At 36.8% G+C, this 18,512-nt stretch overlaps 2 protein-coding genes across 2 annotated transcripts in view; one reads left to right on the forward strand and one right to left on the reverse strand.

The window, feature by feature from the left end:
- The window catches only part of syne1b (spectrin repeat containing, nuclear envelope 1b), a 329,470-nt gene extending 321,054 nt beyond the window's left edge, over positions 1 to 8,416 (reverse strand). Inside the window, exons 1-2 of the mRNA XM_017351755.4 lie at positions 8,369 to 8,416; positions 4,714 to 5,012 (exon numbers count right to left, since the gene is read on the reverse strand). Coding sequence (XP_017207244.3) covers positions 4,714 to 4,780 — 67 coding nt within the window. The 5' untranslated portion in view covers positions 4,781 to 5,012; positions 8,369 to 8,416. The remainder of the gene's footprint in view (positions 1 to 4,713; positions 5,013 to 8,368) is intronic.
- A 2,583-nt stretch (positions 8,417 to 10,999) lies between these two features.
- Positions 11,000 to 16,239, forward strand: myct1b (myc target 1b). The gene is made up of 2 exons (XM_003200312.6): positions 11,000 to 11,099; positions 13,444 to 16,239. The coding sequence occupies exons 1-2, from the start codon at positions 11,045 to 11,047 to the stop codon at positions 13,944 to 13,946; spliced, it is 558 nt and encodes a 185-aa protein (XP_003200360.1). The 5' UTR covers positions 11,000 to 11,044; the 3' UTR covers positions 13,947 to 16,239.
- The last annotated feature ends 2,273 nt before the right edge of the window (positions 16,240 to 18,512 follow it).

Consider the following 18,512-nt stretch of genomic DNA (forward strand, 5'->3'; position numbering starts at 1 on the left):
CCTTTTGTCAAGGACGGCTTTCTGTGAGCAAAAACAACGATGACCTTTACAGGCTAAACTTATTTCAAACACAAATCTAATCCTCAATGAATTCCCTCTAAAGACTCATTCTTGCATTAATGTTATTAGCAACAACACAACCTTGACTAATATAACAATACAGCTCTTTGTAGTTATAACAGTTCTTCAGTGTGATTTTAATTCAATCACAACAAGATTCAGTACAAAAATACCTAAAAAGCATCATGACTACACTTACTATGACGGTATCAGACTTTCTTAACTTCTACTACTATTATAATAATATATGATGTCATCATAATATTGACAAAAAAGATGACTTTAACAGATATATTAACAAAAAATATTGCTGCATTTTGGGTGGCGCAGTGGCACAATGGGTAGCGCTGTCGCCTCACAGCAAGAAGGTTGCAGGTTCAAGCCTTATCTGGATCAGCTGGATTTGTGTGGATTTTGCATGTATGTTTGTGAATGAGAGTGTATGGGTGTTTCCCAGTGATGGGTTGCAGCTGGAAGGGCATCTGCGTAAAACATGCACTGGATAAGTTGGCAGTTCATTCCGCTGTGGCGACCCCTGATTAATAAAGGGACTAAGCAAAAAAAAATGAATGATGAAATTGCTGTATTTTATCGATTAGTTGTGTGTACATTTTCATAGTCAATAAATGTTTTAAATTAAATGACAAAAGCATTATGAAGTACAATAGGTAACACTTTAAAATAAAAGTCTCATGCATTAAAATCTACAGTAAAAAAAAACTGATTTATATGTTTATCATAGATATATAGATGTAATGATTTGTAATACATTTGTAGATGTTACTATTAGTATAAAAATACACAAGAGTCTTATTTATAAGTTTATAACTCTGAATAAATAACTCTACAACTTTTATTGCGATATGAACATCACAAGATGACTCTATTTGAAAAGAATTCATAATTTTACATTGGTTGGGGTCATATACAAAATGATATATACACTTCAAAATTGCAATAAGTTACTGGACAGATATTATATCTCAAAAATATATTTCAAAGAATTGTCACTATCACCAGGGATTTAACATTTAAAGATCACTGGAAAACTACAATTCTGCCACTGAACCGAACTACAGTTCTCAGAAGTCATTGCTCTAATCACTCCTGCCACAGCTGACAGTCATCTGGACACTGAGACACAGCTGAAGTTCATCATCAAATGATAACATGGACTATATATACACCCCAGTTTCACACACTGTTTGCTGAGTCTTGTTTCTGTTTAGAGCATCACTTAAGCATTATCCTTGTCTTACCTTCCCATGTTTTTGACCTTTACTTTGTTTTACTTTTTACATTGTTTTGCTGCCTGATATGACCATTTGCCTGATTTTGACTACGCTCCTGGGTTTTCTGTATGCTCCTGTTTGCCCCTGTTTTGACCATTGCCTGCCTGACTCAAAGTTAATAATCTGCACGTTGATCACTACCTCTGTTGTCCCAGAACCTTACGTTACACAAATAAACAGCACTTTACAGTTTTTGGTGGAGTCTAACAATACCGAGGTACAGAAATTCAATAATCAAATGTATAACAATACTGTTTAGTCTTCATTGTATAAATGAACACAATTAAACTTTGTAAAGCATCAAACTTAACAGCTTCTTGAGCCAAAATGGTTCACATTCACTTGAAATCTTAGGCCCAATCCCAATTCTATTTTTGTACCCTCACCCCTTCCCCTTGGCTCTTGAAACAAAGTGTGAAGGGGAAGGGCTTCAAAATTAACAGTACCCCTAAGAAATGGGACAGCACAACAGCACCTGCACACGTCATCATGTCATCACAATCTCTTGCTTCAAATGATATCAGACGATTGCGACTGCTGTAGTTATTCCAGCTGTGTTCATTTTTTTATATTTATCTTCAGGAAATGACTGAAGGCATTTATTATGTTATCATAACGATCGAATGTGACAATAAGATCTTAACTGTACTGTGCATTACAGTGGCCATATTCATCTATGTAAACAGACGAAAACAACAGTAACATTAAAGCTGACACTGTAAAAAGGTCATTCCCAGCCACTAGACTTTTCTGACAGGGTATTCAAGTGTCTTTGAGTGTCAGAATGTTGTGGGACTGCTGTACAGGAGTTAATATTAGGGATTATGGATAGTAAAATTTAGCGGCTTTTTTAAGCATGATGGTAAAACACGTACGTATGCATATATAAAAAATACTAATTTGTAGATCTCCTGATTTCTGGGTGCATCTATCCTGCCGTTGTGGCTGATGTATTCAGGAAAATTTTCTTACTCCTTGGTTTTGAGTGTGGTACTGAAAAATCTCCATTTGAAGGGTATCTAGCCCTTCCCCTTAAGGCTGATTTGTACTTCTGCATCAAGCGCATGCATATTCTCCGGCGCAGCCTATGCTTTGACGCATATCGCTCGCCATGGCCGTCGGCTACGCTAATGCGCACCTCTCAAAAAATGTGGGTCAGCTGGATTTGTGTGGATTTTGCATGTATGTTTGTGAATGAGAGTGTATGGGTGTTTCCCAGTGAGGGGTTGCAGCTGGAAGGGCATCTGCGTAAAACATGCACTGGATAAGTTGGCAGTTCATTCCGCTGTGGCGACCCCTGATTAATAAAGGGACTAAGCAAAAAGAAAATGAATGATAAAATATTAGCTACGCTAATGCGCACCTCTCAAAAAATGTAACTACACATCGCAACAACACGTAGCGCAAGTACTGTGATTGGTGGGTTTGGTAGCGCTGACAAGTGTGGGCGTGACCGAGAGCCGCACGCGCCCAATGGAGTGAGTGTTTACAAGTGTGGAGTACCATGAAGGAGCTCCAGATGGAAACTGATGTTTTGTGTTTACCTTATGATTAAAGTTGTTGCACGTTTGCCGATTCCCGACTCAAAATGAGCAAGTATGAGCCACTTGTACATTAAGGCAGCACTCAGAAAAAAACAAACACCAGCAAAGAAACTCAACACAGAGGAACATAAACACCTCACTGCCAGCTAGTGTTTCAGAAGTGTTATTGCAGAAGAACACAAACAGGAGCATAAGTATAAATGCACGCCTATGCACATTGCATGCGCTTTGGGTCACGCCAATTACTTGATGCAGAACTATAAAACAGGCTTTAGCCCTACGCATTAAAGCTAAAGAGAATTGGGAAAGGGGAAGGGCTAAGGCAGGGGTGGCCAACCCTGTCCCTGGAGAGCCACCTTCCTGCAGATTTCAGTTGCAACCCATATTAAACACTCCTGCCTGTAATTATCACGTGGTGTTCAGGTCCTAATAATTGGTTCAGGTGTGTTTGATATGGGTAGCAACTGAAATCTGCAGGAAGGTGGCTCTCCAGGAACAGGGTTGGCCACCCCTAAGCTAGGGGGTGAATTGGGATTAGGCCTTAGTCACAGGCCTTAAAAGCACATCCAAAAAATAGTTCACACTATTAGATTAAAGTTAAACTTTGCAATGACTCCAAAACAATCACATGTACTGAACTGGGCTTCCTGGTTAATTATAATCCCAAATAGCAGATCCTGCAATGTGGCTAAAATGCAATTCCATGCAAATGTCGACTAGCCATTAAAAAAATTAGTTTTTACCAAAATATCAAAACCCTACTAGGTTTTTTTGTGTGTATGTGTGTGTGTGTGTAGGCATGTATTTTAAGTACTGTAAAAATACTCAAAAATGTCTCTGTCAATGTTTTCAAACTATTATATTTGATTCACCAAAGTCCCACAAGTTCCAATTTCACATATGTCACATCCATAACAGAGAGACGTCACATCCATAACCAAGCTTTTACCTAATAAACGCAAAAATGTCAAATAAAATTAAATAAATTATTTTGAGTTGTGCCGTTTAATTCACAGAATTTCTACAAAGTATGTTGTACACTGTAAACTCGCATACTTTTTTCATGACATCCATAATGCATGTTTATTTTCCTCAATTAAAATATAGAAAACATTTACAGATTTATATTTTTCTGATCCCATAACTCTGTGGTTAGCTGTCTTGGAAAATATAAACAGATGTTTCAATATAAATGTAACATATACGTTCTCTGTGTGTTTACGTTTTTACTGCAAATGTCACATCCATAACGCAGGAATTGCTCTATTGCAGATCGCACATTGCAATATATTGTGCGGCATACTATCAATAATGTGTGCATGTTCAATATTATCACAATGTATTCAATTATTGAATGTCGGCATATGCCTAATCACGACACAAATAGATCCTCTGTCTCTACCTAAAAGCTGAGGAAAGGCTGACCTCTCCCTCAAGCACTGCAGCACAAAAACTAGTCAACTGCTAAAACAAGGCCATCACAATGAAAGTGCATGATTCCCACGGGACAGTTTGATAATGCACACACATTTCTGTTTGCACCACTGCCATAAGGGGTAACATGAGCTGCATGATATGATGTCAACATTAGTTTCTAAATAAATGGACGGACACGCTTAGCCATTATGTAAAGCATCACTATTGATTTCTCAAGTGGGTAAGTTCCTGTGCTGTCAAATATGCTGCATTTGTGCAACAAGAGGCATCTGGCAAAACTCTCGGTGTGAATGCACTGAATCAGCAGAATTCCTCCTGACTCACAGAGCTAGAGGACGTACGCAGGAGGGGGGAGAGAACAGAAATGCAGCATCACTTACCTTGCAGCTTTTGCATCAAATTCATAATGTCCTTGCTGGACCGTCCGAAAGGGCTGAGGGAAGCCATGGCTCCTCTCTACAGTCCTGTGCTCCTCTGAAAGCGAATCAGTCATGCAGTCGGTACTGTAGACAGCAGATACTGCACTACTTTCTTAAGGGGGCATCCCCATCTGCCCCTCCTACAACACACTCTCTCTCTCTTCCTCTCTCTCTGATGCAGGAACTCCAATAACTTGATGCTATCCAATAGAAAAGCAGGTTTCATTTAGGAGTTCGACCAACCAGAAGTCCTCTTCTATCTGCAGTCAGCGAACCGAGAAGGAGAAGTAAGGGTATTAAAACAGAATCACACACACAAACAAATATCTAGACGAGATATAATCTATAATATCTATCTAGGTAAACCAACACTGTAAAACAATAATAAAAATCAAGACAACAAACCTTTTTTATATGGCTTTAACTTATTTAAATAAGTTAATCCAGTTTAACTAATTTTTTTAAAGTTATACAAAGGTTAACTTACATTTTTAGTCCGGTTGATTGGAGTTGAAATGACAAGAAAAGTAATAAACAATATTCAATCATTCATTCTTTTTTCGGCTTAGTCCCTTTATTAATCTGGGGTTACCACAGCAGAATGAACCGCCAACTTATCCAGCATTTGGACAAGCTACGGACAATTTAGCTTACCCAATCCACCTGTACCACACGTCTTTGGACTTGTGGGGGAAACCGGAGCACCCGGAGGAAACCCAAGTGAACAGGGGGAGAACATGCAAACTCCACACAGAAATGCCAGACGAACAAGCAGAGGCCTAAACCAGCGACCTTTTTGCTGTGAGGTGATTATACACTACACCACCGTGACACCCTACTAAACATTTAAGGCAGCAATAATTGTTTTACAGTGCATAAGGGCTGCCAATATCTTGTTTCAGCATCAATATCACAATGTGTGAGTCCTAAAAAGTCACATCGCAGAGATCTGCAGTGTAGTCAGGATTTGAGTTGATCAGACATTACAGTAAACAACATAGAAGAGTGTTAAGTGTGGCGTTCACTCCTGTCCATAATTATAACTTTAATTGATCTTGTTTTCCCTATTCTGTTAGTTGATTTGGTAACATCAGGCTTTAAAAATGGACTTCTGTCTCTTGCTTATTTCTCTACGTCACCACAGTTTCTGACGGCTTTATTGTTGTGTTCTCCTTTATACTTTTTATGGTTGTTTGTAGTGGGGAGTCCCAACCTGCTTTAAGTTTGTTTGGTTGTTATTTATTATGTTGTTGGGCTCCCCATCTCTAGCAATTTTGGATTGTTTTGCTGATTATGTTACAGTTTTTCTCAGCAACTTTGGTTCGTTTTTCACAACTCTATTTACATTTGCATAACAGTTAAAGCATTTCTCAAAACAATGATTCAATTCAATTCAAGTCAGCTTTATTTGTATAGCGCTTTTACAATGTAGATTGTGTCAAACCAGCTTCACATACAGTAAATGGTCATAGTAACTAGATCAGGGTAGTTCAGTTTTAAGTGTTTTAGTTCAGTTCAGTTTAGCTAAGTTCAGTGTGGTTTAAAATCATTACTGAGAGTCCAAACACTGAAGAACAAATTCATCGATTTAACTATGATTGTCATTTTTTTATTTTATATTTCATTAATATATGCTCTCCTACACAATCATCACAATCAATCTAAAATCATGAATTCTTTACAAGCTATTTAAGTCATCCGGTGCAATTGGATTTATATCACAATATATATTGCAGTGAATATTGAGGGTTTTTTTTTTTTATCGTGCAGCCCTAGTGCATATTGAACTCTGATATATGGCCATATAGGAACATATATATATTGTAGCTATAGCCTATAAAAATTATGGTTGGTGTATTTTTGGACACATACAGTTGAAGTCAGAATTATTATCCCCCATTTATTTTTCCCCTAATTTCTGAGAGAAGAACTGAGAGAAGATTTTTTTTCAACACATTTCTACACATAATAGTTTTAATAACTCATTCCTCATAACTGATTGATTTTACCTTTGCCATGATGAAAGTAAATACAATTTGATTGGATATGTTTCAAAACACTTCCATACAACTTAAAGTGAAATTTAAAGGCTTAACTAGATTATTTAGGTTAGCTAGGCAGATTAGGGTAGTTAGGCAAGTTATTGTATAACTTTGGTTTGTTCTGAAGACAGTCAGAAAAGAAATTAGCTTAAAGGGGCTAACAATTTTGTCCTTAGTTAATAAAAAATTTAAAACTGCTTTTAATCTAGCTGAAATAAAACAAATAAGACTGTCTCCAGAAGAAAAAAACATTATCTCACATACTGTGAAGATGCCCTTGCTCTGTTAAACATCATTTGGGAAATATTTAAAAAAGAAAAAAATCAAAGGGGGGCTAATTATTCTGACTTCAACTGTTTGTACAGTACATTTTTGTAATCTCACTAGTTGAAGAAAAGATTAGAGCTGGGCAAAAATGAATTGCGATAAATCGCATGCAAAATAAAAGTTTGCCATCATTTAAATGTGTGTACTGTGCAAATTTATTATGTATACATAAATACGCACATGCAAGAATACACTTCATTTGTAAAGGACATACATAGTAAAGTTTTAAAAACAAAACTTATTTCTATCGTGACACACACACATACATAAAAACTTAATACAAAATGATTTTGTTACAAAGATATTTACATTTTTATATAATTTGTATCAAAACAAACAAAATTGTAACAAAATTGTGTCAAAGCAAACCTTTATTTTGGATGCGAATCATGCGATTGATCGTCATTAATCTTTGCTCTAATTTGAAACATATTTGTAATTCCACTGGTTGAAGAATAAAATTTGTAAACGGTCATTTTTGCAATAATTCGCAGAATATTTAGCATATATGACATACTGTACAGTAATCAACATTAAAAGTCGATTAAAAAAAAGACTTTAATAATGATCAGAATGAGTGTCGTTCAGTAGTTTTTGGACAGCTTTGATGAAAAGTTTTGATCAAAGATTGTAAAAAAAAAATTATCCACTTCAAATAAACATTAATTTATATTTTATATATGTGAAATCCAAATATGGACTTGTACGAGTGATATATGTAATTTACAATGCCATATATATTTTAGGGCTAACTGCTCAACATACAAACTAAAGCCAAAATCAATAAAGTTAAACATTTTACAGTACACACACACAGATATAAATGCATGATTGCACACAAACCAAGCCTTTTCCTGGGTAAAATTGGTATTAATATTAAGAAATTTTGATAAGAATAAGAATAATCAATGGGCTAACTGATTATTCTATTCATATTAATACAAAAAAAGAACTTATTATTTGAGTTATTTGAGCTGAACATTAATTTAAACTCCTTTAACTTTGTCCAGTAGGAACAAACAAACGTATGAAATGCATCACTGACTTGCATGCATATTAATCAGCCAGTTATGCACGTATCCAAGTGAAGACAACAGAAGCTCAGCAACACACAAGATAAATATCTGCTAAGGTGTGCAAAAAAATTAGTAAATGCAATTACGCAAATTTCCCACAAAACCACCTCTGATGCATAATAATAGATATACATCTCCTGTAGAGTAGTGAATATGCAGTGCGTGTCTTACCGTGAGCAGATGACGCTTCCTTTCCCTCTGTGCTGTTGTGCCTCATGTGATAGTGAAACTCTTGTTAGACAGGTTGTCATGGACACCTTTAAACAAGGTTTCAAACCCTGCTATTTCATATGATCTTTACCGCCACCTATTGGTTTAAAGAGAATAACAAGAACCAGGGGGCGTTTACACACAAGTACAGAGCAGCAATGAAACAAAAAGACAGAAACGCTGAAGATTAGATAGATAGATAGATAGATAGATAGATAGATAGATAGATAGATAGATAGATAGATAGATAGATAGATAGATAGATAGATAGATAGATAGATAGATAGATAGATAGATAGATAGATAGATAGATAGATAGATAGATAGATAGATAGATAGATAGATAGATGGATAGATGGATGGATGGATGGATGGATGGATGGATGGATGGATGGATGGATGGATGGATAGATAGATAGATAGATAGATAGATAGATAGATAGATAGATAGATAGACATGACAGACAGACACACAGACAGAAAAATGATAAGGCAGACATACACTCACTGGCCATTTTATTAGGTACACCTTACTAGCACCGGGTAAGACCGCCTTTTGCATAAAGAATTCCCCTAATCCATCATGGCATAGATACAACAAGGTACTAGAAATATTCCTCAGAGATTTTTGTCAGCTGCACACATCCTTGTTGCAAATCTCCATTCCACCACATCACAAGGGTGCTCTATTGGATTGAGCTCTGGTGACTGTGGAGGCCATTTGAGTACAGTGAACTCGTTGTCATGTTCAAGAAACCAGTCTGACATGATTCACGCTTTATGACATGTTGCGTTATCCTGCTGGAATTAGCTATCAGAGGATGGGTACACTGTGGTCATAAAGGGATGAACATGGTCAGTGACAATACTCAGGTAGGCTGTGATGTTGACACAATGCTTAATTGGTACTAAAGGGCCCATAGTGTGCCACGAAAACATCCATCACACCCTTACACCACCAGCAGCAGCCTGAACCGCTGATACAAAGCAGGATGGATCTATGGTGTCATGTTGTTGATACCACATTCTGATTCTTTCATTCGAATGTTGCAGCAGAAATCGAGACTCATCAGGCAATGTATCTAAAATCTTCTATTGTCCAGTTTTGGTGAGTCTGTGTGAATTGTAGCCTCAGTTTCCTGTTCTTAGCTGACAGGAGTGGCACCCGGTGTGGTCTTCTGCTGCTGTAACCCATCCACCTCAAGCTTGGACGTGTTGTACATTCAGAGATGCTCTTCTGCAGACCTCGGTTGTAACGAGGGGTTATTTGAGTTACTGTTGCCTTTCTATCAGCTGGAATTAGTCTGGCCATTCTCCTCTGATCTCTGGCATCAACAAGGCATTTGCGCCCACAGAACTGCTGCTCACTGGATATTTTCTCTTTTTTTTTTTGGATCATTGTCTACAATCCCTAAAAATGGTTGTGAAAATGCCAGTAGATCATCAGTTTCTGTAATACTCAGACCAGCCTAACTGACACCAGCAACCATGCCACGTTCAAAGTCACCTAAATCACCTTTCTTCCCCATTCTGATGCTCGGTTTGAACTGCAGCAGATCATCTTGACCATCTCTACATGCCTAAATGCATTGAGTTGCTGCCATGTGATTGGCTTATTAGAAATTAACAAGCAGTTGGACAGGTGTACCTAATAAAGTGGACGGTGACTGTAGACAGATAGACAGACAGACAGACAGACAGACAGACAGACAGACATAGATAGATAGATAGACAGACAGACAGACAGACAGACAGACAGACAGACAGACAGACAGACAGACAGACAGACAGACAGACAGACAGACAGACAGACAGACAGACAGACAGATAGATAGATAGATAGATAGATAGATAGATAGATAGATAGATAGATAGATAGATAGATAGATAGATAGATAGATAGATACTGGTTTTTCGTTGTATCAAGCTCATTATTATTAACATCAAGGCTACTGTGGCTCAACAGTGGCATCTGCTGGCCATTCCTGTTTTTGTTTTACCCCAATATTTGCCACAAATTGCCAGTACACCAAATATCAGCTAAATTGATAGTTATTTTTTTAAGGTGGGTATTTGTACATGTTACTTGTTTCTCTGTTCACAGTGCTATGCCAAAAGACACAGATGCTAATGCACTGAGGAAATCCCCTCTCTGAACTTATCACCTATATGGGCGTTTCCATTTTCTTGTGGGAATTGTGTCAAATCAAAACTAACCTAAAAGATGCTTTGTTGATTTTTTTTTTCTCTAACCTAATTATCTTCCTTTTTCCTCACTCGATCTCAAAAACCAATCTGACAAAGGAAGAACATCATAAGTGCTAAAAGGTCTAACAGTGTTAGGTTGGTCTATTATAATATAATGGGGTAAAGAAGCCATTGCATTGTATCCACTGAAACGAAGGAAATGATGCAATAGGAAACAGCCCTGTTCCTCTGGATTTCTGTCCCGAACAGATAAGCAGAGCACTTGCTAATTTTACAAGTAAAGAGGCAGGAAGAATGACGACAAAGTTTCCCTTTATGCAAACAAAACAAAAAAAAAAGGTGCCAGATTCCCTGAGAAATACAGTGAACAATTGCTGTAGGCTTGGATTGAGCATCTGACTGCATGTTGACGTGCATCTGCAAACCAGTATGGCTTCAAATGAAACAAATGCGCTTCAGGAAATGCTTAAAAATATTGATTTTGGTAAGAATCGTCATGCATTTGTTTTACTATCATTTTTTAGATGACATTTTTTTCTATTAACACAAACCGTGTGTCACTATAAGAATATTTTAAGATTTATTTTGCATTTGTGTTTTACCCAAAAATGTTTATATGCTTGTAAATGTGATTCAAATTGTAGTTTAACTAATTAATTTAATGCTAAAATCACATTAAAAACATGTTTGCTTCTCGTCCTCTCTTATTATATATAATCAAAAGAATTCTCATGCATTTGTTTCGCTACATCATGTTTAGCTACAGCATTGTCTATCAATACAAATCATGTGTCACTATAAAGATAATTTAAGATAGTTTTCTGTTATTTTGCATTTGTATTGTTCACAATTCTTGAGTTTTTTTGATGTTCAATCAACTTAAATTTGTAAAAAAAAACTATTGAGTTAACTTAATTCCTTCATGTTGCCCCAACACAAATTGATTGTGTGGAGCGAGGCATTTTTGCAGTGTCGATAAAAACTTCCAGAGCAGTACATTTATTCAGCTATTTAGAATGCTTTCTTATTTTATATAATCAAAAGAATTGCCATGCATTTGATTTGCTATCATTTTTAGCTACTGTACTGGGGTTTCTGCAGGTTTCACCAAGTTAAATTAAAGACTTTTTGTGACATTTTTAGGCTGTTATGAATGACATTTTAGACTTTATACAGTAATAAACGCTAAGATTTTTTTTTCAAACATCCCAGTCAGATATATATATATATATATATATATAGTAACTCAAATATATAATAACTGAACAATAAAAATGAAGGTTGGGTAAGTATCTTCAGCAGTAAATACATGGAGAACTTTTAAACAAATGTTATTGTAAGAAAAATAAACCATTATGGTAAATAGGATGTTTTACAGATTAAATAGAGTTTAAAATTCGTTACAGGTATTATTGAGATGGATCGTTGGTGATTGTTTGGGTGTTAATGGCCAGATTACTGACCAGTATTGAAATACAGTAGTATAGTGAAGCTACAGCACTGCACAGTAAAAAAACGAGGCATATTCATTTCTATTATTAAGCATATGTATTATTGTCAGCCACTTTAAACATTATAAATAGTTTGAACATTAACTGTGCTTGCAGGTAAAAAAAAAAAAACTTAAACATTTAAATTAAAATGAGCTTTTAAAAGTTAATTAAACATGTCAATGTTTTTAATGTAAAAAGAAAACTGCTGTACTATAATGTAAAGTATTAACTTAGTATCCTATTCATCCAAACCAGGAAATGTTGCTTGGGTGTTATAAATATAGGCTACATCTTATTCATATTTACACAATTTTTGATCAATTTTGAAATATATGTTGCATATACAAATGACATATTTGTAAAACCTTTTGAAATCGAAACATTAACTTGTATGTAGATTGCTAGGGAATCTGTTTTTTTTTGGAAGGATGTCAAGCTGACAAAACATTGCTGCACTCTGATACAAGTTTTAATCATGGAGAAAATTAAAAAGCACTGCAGTGTTTGGGTGTCCTGTGTTTGTCTAAGATAATCAGTCTACCGAAATTATATTCCATATAAAATGTGAAGCTGATTGGTCAGTTCTTGTCACATGACTCTCTGTGCGGCATTCTAAGAATGTCGAGATGTTTTCAACTGGGTACGCCTGAAGTATACAAGTGCGTTGCGCTGTCTACGCCTTCATTATAAATAATGAACTTGCATGTGGAAATGGTGCAATATGTGAACAGCCGCCATTATTTGCGATCTACCGCAGTTGACGAGTGCCGTTCTGTGGCCCGGGGCAACACTGCTCTAGAGTGTATCTGCTCTGCAAGCGCCACACACCTCTTTCTCTATTTCTGTGTCAGTTGGATTGAATTTATGCAGCTGATGACGAGATGAATTATAGTAAACATTCAAAGCACAAAGATTTGATCGTAGGCTTCAGATAACAGCCAATATTGATCACATCTGAGCTATTGTACGCATCAAATAATTAAAATTGTATAAATTATTCTTATTAAATTATTCCTTTACGCACCACTAGAAGTAAACCCCACAGTTTGAGAACCACTGCTTTATTTTATATAATCAAAAGAATTGCCATACATTTGTTTTGCTATCATTTTAGCTTCATCATTTTCTATCAATGCAAATAAAACATATTTTAAGCTTATTTTGCATGTGTATTGTGCCCAAATTGTTCATTTGCTTGTAAATGTGCTTCACATTATAGTTTAACTAATTAATTCAATGCTGAAATTAGATGAAAACTTCCAAAACACTACATTTTTCAACTATTCAGTATGCTTTGTTTTTTATGTAACTAAAATTATTGACCTTTCCATCCAGAGGAGCTCATCCTGGCATTCTGCTTGTCAATGTTAATCGGTCTGCTCATCGGGATCTTGATTTTCCTCCTCCTCACATGGATGTCAAGAACCAGAGCTTCGGTCAGGATGATCAGACATCAAACCCAGTCTTCAGAATCGAAAGGCTGTCACCTCAAACACTACAAGAGTCACGGCTTTGATAAGAACAGTGAATATGCTGGAAGAGCTGCTTTAAATCTGCACAGGCAAACGTCTGTAGACCCCAACGAGCTGCTGGGAAGGAGCCCCAGCTTTCAGAACTCCACTTTTCGGCCACCTGTAAAAAAGACTAAAAAGAGCAGCGATGAAATGGAGGATGATAATCAAGCAGCTTTACTTCCTAACATCACAGATCCATTTAGTATGGAGCCAGCTGAGTCCTTCTGGCTGGGGAAAGGCAGTTTAAGAGGTTTTCTGCCCAGACAGACTCCGCCACCTGCATATGACAGTGTCATTCACATCTTTCAGGAGACATGTACCTGACTGCAATGTGAATACAGACTATGGACCTGCGAAAAATTTTACATAAATCACAAAACATGGATTAACCACAACAAAAGGAGAGAAAATCTAACAGAAGCCTTGAGAAGGATCTGACTTACTTATTTGCATTACTAACCCTTTGCAATAAGGTGCCATTTGTTAAAGGGATAATTCACCCAAAAATGAAAATGTCCTTATTGTTTACTCCACATCAAGTGGTTCTATACTTCAATGAGCTTCTTTATTCTGTTGAACACTAAAATAATAAATTTTGACGAAAGTTGAAGACCTGTAACCATTGACTTCCATAGTACTGCCACAGAGTTTAGTTCCAGTCCTGCTTCAACACACCTCTTTAGGCATCAAACAAGCTTAAAGCACTCAATTGTTTCAATCAGGTGTGTTTAATTAGGGTTGGAACTCAAGCCGCTGTCACACTGGACTTTTCGTCCCACAGACTTTTATTCATACGCACACGAATGCATCAGTTTCGCAGTTTACTGCATTGCAAAGTTCAAGCTTGATGAACTCTGACCTGCGAAATCCCATCACGCGACTTCATGAGACTAATCAAAAATCAAAACATGACCTTTCTAAATGGAAATTTAAAATATGGACCAATCACTCGCTTTTTTAAACGTCTAATCATCTTGTTTAATCCCGCCCCTTTTGCTGCACCGTACAACAGAATATCGCATGCCCAACTCTAGTGTGACTGCGGCATAAACTGTGCAGAGCAATGGCTCTCCAGAAACTGAGCTCGACACCTGCATTAAATAGTATTAACAGATACAACTTTTTAATTTATGATTAAATGTTGAAATTAACATAAGCGCTTAACACAGTTTTAAAAAAAACCTTTTGTAAGAGGAACTAGTTTCTTCCACCGTTCATACACATCTGCAGCTGATGTCAGAGAAGCAGAAACTGTTGCTACTTCACCAACGTCACTTTAGAGCTAGTATTTGAATGATTCTCTAGCGTAATGTCTAAAGTGATGACAAAACAGGTGATTTTTCTGACATTTTAAGATTATAAGGTTGAATGGCATGAAATGCCATCAGTCAACAGAGATTTTCTAGTATTTCTCTGTTGCAATCAGAAAATCACAATAATTAACCCCGAAAAAGTCAGAGCAAAGCAAACACTACCAGATTACTATGGTGTAAATACACCACTAAAAATACAGAGAGAGATCGACTTAGAATGTCACTTACCTGTTCTGTAATGACTTGTTCAGCTGTAGTTTGCTGTTTTACCCCCCTACACTCTCAGAAATAAAGGTACAGGAGCTGTCACTGGCGCAGTACCTTTTCAAAAGGTATATACTTGTACCTGAAGGGTCCATAATGATACCTCAAATGTTCTTTAGGGGTACATTTGGGTACTAATATGCACCTTTTAGGTACCACTGTGGACTATTTGGTCTACAATATGTATCTTTTAAAAAGGTACTGCCCCAGTGACAGCTTCTGTATCTTTATTTCTAAGAATGTAAGGACTTCTGATGTGGTCTCTGTTGCCTTCTTGTTGCATAACATTAACCATCTTTGCTCTGCTTAGTATGCAGACATCCCATGTTGGGAAAAGTCATATTTCCGGGGGATACATAGTCCATTTGCGGGAGAGTGGGTGCTTGAAGAGCGAGGGGGGTGGGGGGGTTTGATTGGGGTTGTTTGAGCAATGTATCTGAAGAGCGGTGGGGGTGAGTTGCGAGCAACGTACATGAAGAGCTCAGAGGGATGGGGTGGAGAGGGGTGTGTGATATGTTTAAGGACTGGGCGGGAAACGCACCAGTTCCGGGAAATTATCATTCATTTGCGGGCATCAGGGAGTCTCTATGCATTTGCGGGATACTCCCACAACTTCTGGGAGACTTGGAAGGTCTGAGTATGACAGGCTGTCTGCCACGCTGACACTCAGAAAATATGAATATTTAAAATAAGCAGTATCCTTATAAATAAACTACATTAAAAAGCCTCAAAAGTACATTATGTTGTTCAACAGCTGTAATATTTGCCACTCGTGTGGGCGGAGTAATACACAAGGGTGAAGAGGCTGTACGAGTGCTGATACTACTTCAATATCTCACAGCTATCAGCCAATCGTTTTCGAGAACCAGACAGAACTGTTGTATGTGTGTGTGTGTGTGTGTGTTTGTGTTAATTAATTAATGTTAAAAAGGTTAACAAAAGGAACCTTATTGTGAAGACTTAAAAATGTTGAAATAACTGTAGTTATTGTAGTTACTGTAGTTTGCATTGCTTAAAATAAACCTGAGCTTTAATAATAACAGTTGTTTTAGTTTATCTGAAGAATTTTGTTATGAACTTAAGAACATTTGGTATGAACTTAAGTAGTTAAAATGAGAAATATAACAATAAAAATAGGCTGATGTTGAAAAAATAACCATATGTGTTATATTAAGTACTCAATTTTGCTCAATGTGACATATAGCTTTCTAACGGCCCATTCACGCGGGGCTTCAGCGTCAACACTTGACTGAAGGCGTGTCTGAAGTTGGGGCTAACGCGATCGTCATAGCAGCGTCAGCCAATGAAATTCCGTCAGCAAAAGGCCACTGTCTAGCTCAGGGGTGGGCAATCTCGGTCCTGGAGGGCCAGTGTCCTGCACAGTTTAGCTGCAACACTAATCAAACACACCTGAACATCCTAATCAGTGTCTTTAAGATCACTAGATATCAGGTGTGCAGGTGTGTTTGACTAGTGTTGAAACAAAACTTTGCAGGGACACCGGACCTCGAGGATCAAGTTTGCCCATCCCTAGTCTAGCTGGTGTATTTGCATACAGCAATCTGATTGGTTGACACTCCCATTGGCGCTTGAAAAGTTGAAAAAGTCATAACTTCTGCAGCGAGCAATGCCTCTGAAGCGGCGCCGAGTGTGAATGGGGCATAAGTGAAAGTGTAACTAAGTGTACGTTAAATTACTTTTAACCATGGTTACGAATTATTGCAAAATATATCATATTTATAAGCCACAATATGTACATGGTACTTGAAAATGATGACAATTTCATGGTAAGTAAAGGAATATGCTTATTTTAAATATAGCAAACCATGCAAACTAGGAAGAGCAGAAAGTACAGCAGAGTGCCTCTTGGGAATCTTTTCAATATGGTATTGTTCTGTTTGCCTTTCCTGAGATGAAAGCAAAATATCTCGCTTGAGTCCTCAGCCTTGCTGCAGTCTGTCTGGGCAAAGGAAATAAGAGCTGGTAAAAATTCCTTTTCTACAAACAGAAAACAACATGATTGCATGAATGGTCAATAATCCCAAAAAATAACTACAAAGCACAACACATGAATGTTCAGAAGAAAACTTCAACTTCAGTTATTTTTAGTGATAGCAAGAGACCAAACTTACCTTGAGCTCTGAGGTAACTATAGAAACAGCAAACGTTACGTTACATTTATAATAGGCATTCAGACTATTTATATTCTGACATTTAGCTATATAAATACACATTTATGTATCTAGACTGTAAAAGAATAGTGTGAATGTCTATTCTAATTATCTTATAAGGACGAAAAGGGACACTCTATGCATTATATACCAAAATAAACAAACAGAATAAACTCAAGACCACAATCCTGAAGCTTTTTGTTAGACACTTTCTGAGTTGCTATACATAGGCTACTAGTAACAATACTCTATTTCTTCTACGAAAATTGTAAAAATATCAGTGTACCAACTTATATTAGAACTAACGTCTTCTAACTGAATTAGTTTCATTTTTGTAGGAAAAGCTAAATAGAACTAAACTAAAAGCCAATGGAATTTAAACTCGTGCTGTGAAGCGTCATTTCATTGGTCGGGCAACTGAATCAATACGCCCCTTCGAATGAACAAATCTGTGTATGGATTTTTAAACTTAATATCATTATTAGAGCATTCAGGATGTCGTTTTTATACTTTACACAACGCTTTAATAGAACTCACACAACGGAAATTTGATCAGAAATAAAATACGCAGGTAAAAATCTAAATTTAGCACTTTCGTAAAACGGCTTATGTCGTAACCGAGTCGTTTGAGTGAACAATTCAATGATTCATTCACACCTGTCGCCATCTTGTGGCGTAAAACGATTCAGTTACATTTATTAAATGCAGTTGGTCATTTTTGTAGATTTTAAAATTTGCTTTAAAGAAAATCACAATGAAATTCGTATTAAATAGATAAACAGTGATAAAATGAACTAAACCAACTTAAATAAAAGCTGCAACAATGAATGACTTCTAACAATGAATAATCTAACAAATTAGTATTGTACCGTCTTTGATATTAATTTCAGTGAATCCAGCTGCATTATTGCTTCATATTAACCCGCATGATAATATAAGAGTGAATGTTAATGATTTAAATCAGTCTGGTTTGCCTCTGCACCGCATTTTGTGTGTGTGTACTATCTGTATGTGGTTGACAGTCACGTGATCAACAGCACCATTCCGTCAGAGCGCGGGTTGCCTTCGATTGCCAAAAAATCCCTCCTTCAAGGATTATTTTGCGCCACAATACAGCATCCCTCTTCGTGCCTTTAATGTTC

Source organism: Danio rerio, chromosome 17, assembly GCF_049306965.1.
Source record: "Danio rerio strain Tuebingen ecotype United States chromosome 17, GRCz12tu, whole genome shotgun sequence".
In the NCBI taxonomy this organism is placed as follows: domain Eukaryota; kingdom Metazoa; phylum Chordata; class Actinopteri; order Cypriniformes; family Danionidae; genus Danio; species Danio rerio.